Source organism: Oncorhynchus kisutch, linkage group LG14 (genome assembly GCF_002021735.2).
Source record: "Oncorhynchus kisutch isolate 150728-3 linkage group LG14, Okis_V2, whole genome shotgun sequence".
In the NCBI taxonomy this organism is placed as follows: domain Eukaryota; kingdom Metazoa; phylum Chordata; class Actinopteri; order Salmoniformes; family Salmonidae; genus Oncorhynchus; species Oncorhynchus kisutch.
The window spans coordinates 64384467-64393645 of record NC_034187.2 but is presented as its reverse complement, the minus strand read 5'-3'; the positions used below and the strand labels follow the sequence as shown (position 1 = coordinate 64393645).

At 40.8% G+C, this 9179-nt stretch overlaps 1 protein-coding gene across 3 annotated transcripts; it reads left to right on the top strand.

Moving 5' to 3' along the window:
- Positions 1–237: 237 nt before the first annotated feature.
- Positions 238–8402, top strand: LOC109903105 (nuclear inhibitor of protein phosphatase 1-like). Of its 3 annotated transcripts, none has more exons than XM_031788742.1 (11): positions 238–377; positions 514–605; positions 762–853; positions 1316–1476; positions 2090–2189; positions 3410–3470; positions 3877–4030; positions 4282–4502; positions 4634–4778; positions 4927–4991; positions 6042–8402. In XM_031788742.1, exons 4-11 carry the CDS (start codon positions 1380–1382, stop codon positions 6411–6413), a joined length of 1215 nt encoding a protein of 404 aa, XP_031644602.1. In that variant the 5' UTR covers positions 238–377; positions 514–605; positions 762–853; positions 1316–1379; the 3' UTR covers positions 6414–8402. The 3 variants fall into 3 exon arrangements, with proteins under 3 accessions (XP_031644602.1, XP_031644603.1, XP_020355320.1); XM_031788743.1 differs by having other exon boundaries at positions 252–377; positions 2090–2883; positions 6042–8395; XM_020499731.2 differs by lacking the exons at positions 238–377; positions 514–605; positions 762–853; positions 1316–1476 and adding an exon at positions 1506–1911 and having other exon boundaries at positions 2090–2883; positions 6042–8395.
- The last annotated feature ends 777 nt before the right edge of the window (positions 8403–9179 follow it).

The following is a 9179-nucleotide window of genomic DNA, read 5'->3' as shown; positions in this document are numbered from 1 at the left end:
TAATAAGTGTCATTCATTGTTGAATTATAAATAAAATCAACAAAAATAAACTATTGTATTAGCAAAGTCCTCTTGCATGTAAAAAAAAGAAAGTCAGGTTAGATTACATAGTGAATATTTTAGTGAGAATCAACTCGCCTGCAAGTTTTCAATTAATTTAGCTGCTAATTGAGTGGTAGATAACCTTTCCAATCAACAAAGGGTATATAGTTGATTCTCTTCAGCTTCTGGTTAATTGGATGATTGAATGCCAAATTTCAGCTCACTAGCAAAATGTTAAACTGTCAACAGAGTGACTAACACCTACTTTCAATCTCATGGGGTAGTTCTCGTTATCAAATCTAAAATCCCTCTTCCAACACACATATGGGTTCAAGGTGAGTTAAGGGACCTGCAATGCAGCTCAGAGGTATCACAAATGAATTTAACTAGCGGTTTCAAAGTTTTAGTCACTCATTTGTTCCTGCTTACTTTCAGTAGATGTGTTGTGTAGTTCAATGTGTTTTCCCAAAGGATACAACAGAGGCTCTGATATGGGAAGTGAATACAGGTACCACCAGTCCCCAGGTGGATTCACCACCTCCCAGTCAGGACAGAAAACCAAGGTGTTTATTTGAACCCTGTTGCCATCACATAACCCATAACTGCACAATGACACAATGTTGTCTTGGAATGCATTGAGCTAGCATTCCTATCTTTAGAAAGTAGATGAGCTTTCGTGTACCAAATTGTGATGCTTTTCCAATGACCTGCTGTGACAGAGGTCAGCCCTCCAGATGATGTAGTGTCCCAGCTACTGTCTGCCACAGTTGCCAGGGAAGTCTTCAGTGTTGGAGACATTGAGGTCAACCAGGTGAGTGTTTCTGTTCCACCAGGTGAGTGAGGGTCCCTGTTTGTAGAGAAAGCTAGAGCCCTTTCTCAGTAGGTCTTATATCATGTTAATCCACCTCTTTCACCATGAAATACCTGGTCACACACAAACCGTTGTGGCAGTGTTGCATTGATTGCACACTGGTCTGTATTTGATTTCTTAATTAAATTAACCGATATCCTGTACTCTGGACGACATGACTGGACCACTGTTGGACGTAAAGCTATGGGTGTACACTGCGGTAAGTAGTTATAGGTCTCTGGCTCAAATGAAAACTAGGTATTTGAAAAATAGGGCATAATATACTGTTCCCCCAGGGACTTATGTCAAAGTCTCAGGAAGTCTGCATCATTCAGATAAATGTATTCCATTCAGTACTTCAAGTCTAGTATTTGTATGCATGATTATGGCACATTTTGTCCCCCTTTATGTATCTCCTGCCAGGGCCAAAGGTCATTGTTGGCTTTCAACCGCTGTTGCCTTGAGGACCTGAATTACGTCACCTCACATGCTGGAGGTAGTGCAGCACAACAGGAACCTGTGTAGTGGTGGTAATGCTGGGGACAGACGCATCAACGTGCGGGCTGAGTACCAATCAGAGCCAGGTCTGTTTTTTTTAGCCCAGCAGCAGAAACGACGCCTAGACCAGGGGTACTCAACTCTTACCCCACGTGGTCCAAAGCCTGCTGCTTTTCCTTTTCTACCTGATAATTAATTGCACACAACTGGTGTCCCAGGTCTAAATCAGTCCCTGATTAGAGGGGAACAATTAAAACATGCAGTGGAACTGGCTTCTAGGTCCAGAGTTGTTTGAGAGGCCTAGACCCTAGCTTCTAATGCCTGATTGACTATAGGGGTGACCTGAACTGTTCTATGTTGGTTCAGATCTTTTTATTTTCACATTGTCCTTACCAGCATAGTTCCAGCAACTAGCGTCAATTTGTAACCAGGCCAACACAGTACAGCTAAGCTTGGCTAGGCTAAGTAGTGTGAAAAGGATATGTGTCTTGGGGTCGGGGTTGTTTCTGGATAAGGCCTCGGTATGCAGTTTCATTCTAATTCTGAGATTTCTTTTCACTAATTGGTATTTTGACCAATCCGATCAACTCGTAAAACGATCTGACATGATTTATCAAAAGATCAATTAGTGGAAAAAATCTAAATTGGTGCTGCCAGTGTATACACATTCTTACATGGCTTTATTTCTCTTCCTGTAAGGTGTTGAATCTGCTCGAGCTGCTCAGACTCAAAAGCCCAGGGGCATCAGTCAACAGGAGCTACACATTAAGCAGGATTACCTCAGCATGACTGTCATCAAGTAATGGATGTGCTTTCTTTATTTGAATGTGTTTAGTAGGGGGGAAATGTTTTAAATCGTATAGAAATGGGGAGTTTTGGTCTTAATCCTTCGCCTTTACTCCATGTAACCAGTCCTTGGAGTTACTAATTAGTGAAGGCCACATTTTCTCCACCATTGACAAGCATTTCTGGTCCACTACGGGCTAGAGAATGTCTTCTGTTGTTTCAGGTCCACTCACATGAATGGCTATTGGAATTTGTTTAATAAAACGACAGAACATTTTGGTTTATCAACATGCATGACTGATACTTGTGATGGGACCAGTTCTTTAGAATGTATTTGTTTATTTATTATTTACACTCATAGGGAGATTTTGGTGAATGTGTTGACTGTGCCCTTGTTTTATTTTGTTTGAGGTCCTCAATGGTATGTGACAGCTGATGCACAGTGTAAAATGTTGATTGGCTAAACGAATACTTGCAATGAAAATAAATCATTTTGCTGTCTTGATTAGTAAAATAATCAACAACAACATGGTGACAAACGTCAAAATAACACTTTATTGAAAATTAGCCTATTTCATCATAAACTACGATACCCAGCTTTCTACAGACTAACCTGAAGTCCTCACTTTCCCAGAATTCACTAGTACACGGTGTAAGATGGCAGCAAACTCTAGCACTAACACACCTCTTTTTGACTGCCCGTCATGGTAAGACCTGCGATGTCTAATGCATAATTTTGACTGGCAAAAATCAAAAGCATGCAGTAGAGTGTTGTAAGGTCCATGTCGGCGAAATAAACATGATTTTCGTATCGAAATAGGCTGTAGTGTATTTGCTAGAAACTAGCAAGCTATCTGGCTAACTTGGCTATGATCTTGAAGTGCTCAGTCAGTCATATACTAGCTGTTGAAGAACATTCTAACTAACGTTAACTTGTCATTGAAGTCCAGCGTCAAGGTTTGATAAAGCTCTATGGCGTAACATTATTGGTGTTCCCGAATGCTTACTGTTATGCAGGATTTGCAATCCTATTCCTTTCCCGAGATAAGAATTACAGTAAGATTATTGCTTGAGCAGTTTACACAAATTATTAGAAGAAATGGCATGCAAACCCATAGTCTTGTTAAACTGCTTTTGCAGCAAGGCAGTGAAACCACAGTCTTGAATAAAGGCATAAGTATGGCATGCAATTAACGTTCACTGTGCGTGTCTGCCTTATGTGTGTTTTGTCAGGGCAGGGAAACCTCCCTCTGGACTCCATCTAGATGTTGTGAAGGGAGACAAGCTAGTAGAGGTAAGTCTACTAGCCTAGTCTTAACCCTGACCCCAACTTCCACCTTCATGACAATAATAGCTTTTGGTGCTGGACCAAAAATAACCACACATAGAAGAAGCAAGAGCAATGTCTGTGTGCAGAATACGTGGCTTGTATCAAGTGACCCCTTGGATTCCAAGGCTGTCAAAGACCTACTCATAATATAACCCTAAAATGCCCTTGAGCAAGGCACTTAACCCTAATTTGCCCCAGGGGCACTATACTACTATGGCTGACCCTGTAAAACCACACATTACACCTATCTGGTGTATGTGACAACAAAACATATTTTGTGTGTATATATACAGAACAATTGCAATACCAGTCCATGACCTTAGATAGGCAACTCTCTTCACATTTCATCAGGCCTTTTTTCATTTTGTAGAAGCTAATCATTGACGAGAAGAAATATTATCTGTTTGGGCGGAATCCAGACGTGTGTGACTTCACCATAGACCACCAGTCGTGTTCGCGTGTCCACTCAGCCCTGGTCTACCACAGACACCTCAAGAGGGTTTTCCTGATCGACCTCAACAGTAGTGAGTATCTATACTCCTTAATATCCTGCAGTGTTCCTTGGTCGTCTGACACTATTAAGTTAGTTGTCAAGTGTTTGTTTCAGTGTAGATATTCGTTCAAGAAAGAGAACCATAGCTTGCTGGTCCCTGGTACAAAAAGATTTGGGTCATGCCACATCATTATAGATGCCAAATACAATATACAGTATGTCAACTTTCAGCATGAAGTGAAATTTCGAAAAAGGACAATCCATGTTACACTGTCCCCTCAGCTCATGGTACGTTTCTCGGTCATATCCGTCTGGAGCCCCACAAGCCCCAGCAGGTGCCCATCGACTCCACTATGTCGTTCGGGGCGTCCACACGGGTCTACACCCTGAGAGAGAAGCCCCAGCCCCAGATCAGCACCATACCTGGGGGAGAGGTGAAGGCAGGGGAGGATGAGGAGCTCAAAGGACTATTGGGTCTACCTGAGGAGGAGACCGAGCTGGAGGTAAGGGTGTGTCGTGTTCTTGTGAGAGAGTAGCATGTTTTGTGCAAGCAACTTATGTAGTATGATTTTCTTGTTTCTCGATCTGTTTGATGACCCTGACCACAGCTATCCTCTTGTTTTCCCTGTTCTAGAACCTGACAGAGTTCAACACGGCCCACAACAAGCGTATCTCCACCCTGACCATTGAGGATGGAAACCTGGACATCGTGAGGCCCAAGAGGAAGAGGAGGAGCAGCAGGGTCTCCTTCAGCGAGGAGGAGGAGGTCATCAACCCAGGTGTGTTACTGTAGTTAGGGTTGATGACACTCATGTGCACATATACACACGCCTGCACACAGACATGCAAGAACACACAACCGTGAACGAATGTAGATGCGCATGCACAATGAATAATGTAATCCTGTGTGTTTTCTTGTTGTTACAGAGGACGTGGACCCGTCAGTAGGGCGCTTCAGGAACATGGTACAGACTGCTGTTGTCCCTATCAAGGTAAACTTGTTCAAGTCCATCTCTTACTTTATGCTTTTTTGTGTTTCCTTTTTCTTACTTTGGGCAAAAATTAAAATGGGGTTTTCAAGCTACTGAAGCTGGTGTGTAAATGTATCTAGCTTTTTATTTATACCTTTATGTAACTTTCTTTCCCCTCCTTATTCACGATTCATTCATGATTATCCGTGATCATGGTAGCATCGACATTAATGTAGAGGTGTTCAGAAACATTCTATTCTTATTTACAATATAAGTGACTCCAAAATGGCAATACATTATTTTCCATTCATTTATATTGGCCACAACTTAATCTGAAACACAACCCCCCCCCCCCCAAATTTGGGGACTACTCTAATACACATCTAAGTGAATTTGGCCAATTACTTATGACACCTTCAAATGGGGGACTAGGTACATAATGTGCTTTCATTTCTAAATGGTAAAACCGACATCTATGAAAATACCTTATATTCTTCTTACATGTACAACTAAAGTGAAAAAGCATTGGATTGGTGTAAACATGGATGAGAGAGTTTCTTTCCACCATATTTTTTGCACCATTCTCGGCGCTATTCCTTTTAAATCCAAGTCTAAATGAGTTAGGATTAATCATTTAAACCTAATCCTATCTATGACCTTACCATCACCTTGTTTATTACTATACAACACAAATGCATGATTTCTGTTCCTAACACTAAAACCCAGTCTAAATAATATAAAAACAAAATAGAAATATTTGTAACGTTATATTACTAAAACAAATGAGCAAATCAGGTCTGAAAATGAACTGAAAGTAAATTGAATTTCAAATAACAAAGAATAGAAACAAAAACAACTATAATAACCTTGGTGTTGACCGATCGCAATCAATCAACCTATGCAAAAAGTGGTTGTATGTTGACAAATTGAGATTGATCATATCAATCCCATTTAATTTATAAATCTCTTTTAAGACATTTGTCAGAGTACTTCACAGTGCTTTATAATTGACGCTACTGTATTGTCATCTTCAATCTTCTCATTCCCCCCTAAACCCTGCTACCCAATCAGAAGAGGAAGATGGAGGGTCACGCTTCACTAGGTCTGGAGGACTCTGTGGCCAGACGCATGCAGAACTTCCCCTTCAGTGGAGGGCTCTATGGAGACCTCCCACCCACCAGTGGAGAGGCCGGATCCCTCCCCGCCGCGGCCCAGGCTGGAGCTACTATCCTGGGGGGCCTGCCGCTGGTCTTCCCTAACCCTGCTCCAGAGGTGGACCTCTCCCCCACCTCAGCCTCAGCACAGCCCTCCGTCACCCTCAACCCTGCTGCTAACCCTGCCCCTGGACCATACACGGCCGAGGCGCTCAACGAACCACGCAAGAAGAAATACGCCAAGGAGGCGTGGCCAGGGAAGAAGCCCACGCCTTCTCTTCTGATATAGGTCGTATTCAAAATGGCACCCTATTTCCCTTAGTGCACTACAAAGTTAATGCACTATATAAGGACTAGTGTGCCATTTCAAATTTGCACATAGCACCTCCCTGGACAATGTAATGGGAGGGGTTAGTATTAGTTAGGAGAGTGGTTACATCTCTGAACAACCAATCAATCAAAACTTCCTGTACTGTACAAGCTGTGACAAAGGGATATATAAGCAACCCTGATATAGGGAGACGTTTGTAAAAAATAATATATTATTATGGTTTGGATGTTTTTGTTGTTGGTCTGTCTGCTTCAAACGTATATTATAACATGTTTTTTATTGCTCATCTCACTTGTACTGACAAAGTAGTGTCTGTCTGAGCTCAGATTATAATGCTATTTAAACTAATTTAACCTATACACATACGCAGGCTTCTTGAAGCTTATCATACGACTTACTGTGACAGATTGGTGCATATGAACCATTTGTTTTCCAGGTTTATTTATTCTAAACTAAATGAAACACCGCTCTGTTACAAAAACAATCTTATAAATTTGCTATTCACTCTGAATTTGTGGATATTTTAAGTGCCGTTGGTTTCACTGAAAACCATGTTACTGTCAAGACAGGGTAACGTTAACCAGACAAAGTCCGCTAGACATTTTAGTAATCCACTCAGAGAAGGCTATGAACCGAGGGTCAAAATTGTCTTTAAAGAAATTAGGAAAAAACAAACCAGTTTGTGTGTGAGACAGTCGTTATGTTTTTGCTATTTTTATACAATTATTCGGCAGTTGGTTGAAATGGAACCCATTATTGGCAGATATGTATGAAATTCAGTTTTATTTTTTTATTTGAACCTTTATTTATTTAACTAGGCAAGTCAGTTAAGAACAACTTCTTATTTTCAATGACGGCCTGGGAACAGTGGGTTAACTGCCTGTTCAGGGGCAGAACAACAGATTTGTACCTTGTCAGCTCAGGGATTTGAACTTGCAACCTTTCGGTTACTAGTCCAAAGCTCTAACCACTAGGCTACCCTGCCGCCCCAGTTAACAAGAATACATTTAAAAAATGTTTAAACAGTGACATGATGGTAATTACAAATATCAAACAAAGATATGAATTGTATAATAAACAGTAATAATCCATACTCCTCTCTCTGCTGTGTGAGATGAGATGATGGTGGGAAAGGAGGATTCGTTTAGTCCCTAGAGAAATCTCCCACTGGGTCTCTGCTGTGTTGCTTTCATGTCCCCAGTTTTACCTTTTTACTTTACACGACGCCATCTACTGAGAAAGCTCCTGGGATGGCTAATTAAGAGATTTTTCAGCTTATTAATGGATTTTTCAGCTAACTGAATGTGATTGTCTGTTCTGGGAACACGTCAAATGTGTCAGTTGCTCTCCCAAGGTGATGAGTTTTACTCATGTCTCTCTTTTTGTTTCTGATTATTACTTGTGGGTTTGTTACAAAGCAAAAACAAAAGCAATCTGTCCTCAAAACCAATCTGTAGTTTTATAGGAGTAAGAATAAATCTATTAAATTGTTGTACTCCCATAGGTCACTGCTACTTCATACACGATGAAGGGTGTTTATCCTTCACAATATCCATTTGATGCGCAAGCTGTCGACAGTGTCAAATTCTAATCTACAATGTGGCTCATTTTTATTACTTGTATTTCCATGGTCAATGCAGTGTTGGATTCTACTAGATTCTGACAACATGTCGCTCATTTTGAATGTTGTGTTCTTATAATTGTTGATCTCTTTTCCACCAGAGGGCAACATGTGTACTGTGATCTGCTCTCTTTTGTTGACTCTAGAAACAACCCGATGTCTTCCTACCTCAATGGATTACTATCATCTCATGCCAGTTGTTTCACAAATGTTCTCCATCTAGGAAGGAAAATGAGATCATTATTAGGTAGATGCATCCATTTAGGAAATATATTATTATATATTATTGTTAGTGTTCTGTACCAATGAATAGATGGTAGCAGACATTGGATTCATAATATAGTCAGTCAAAGATTCATATTGTGAATTGAACTGATCATTGTTGATTTTAAAAGGACAGTGTTGAAGGCCAATCAAAGACCCACATCCTGTGCCTTTGTTTCCAGTTTTGAGGGTCAGTAGCAAAGCTATCAGGTTTTTGCCTTTTGGCTAGTATTATATATTTTAGTAACATCTTAATGCTTGTGATTGTCTGTTGTAAAGGAATGTTGGCAATACCATAGTCATGCTCTGATCCATGAGGTGATCTTATTTAGAGAAACTCTGGAGTGGGTTTAGTAAGAGAACATGCAGCTACACCATCTCACCTGTAGGGGTCTCTGGGGCTCTTCGCTGGCCCTGCTATGCTGTCTCTGGGTATGTCCCAAATTGCACTTTATTCCCTATATAGTGCACTTAATGTGAACAGGGCCCTGATCAAAAGGAGTTCACTACATAGGGAATAGGCTGGCATTTGGAACGCCATCTCTGTCTCACCAGTGCAGATAAACAACCAGCAACTCCTTAATCAAATTTGCATGAGCGCGCTCAGGTTGCCATGGTAATAATTATCAGCACTGCCTAATTAACTTTCTCAATTGCTTAATGAGATACGACCCTCTGAACTCTATTTTTTTTCTTTCTAATCCAAGTATTATTTTTGTTATTCTCTCTATCTTCCTTTCTCACTCTCCTCTGTGTTAACCTGTGACCACTGAGATAATAGAAATTACAGAGAAAAGAAATCCCGCCTCACATGATTTAACACAGGAATGTATAGGCTG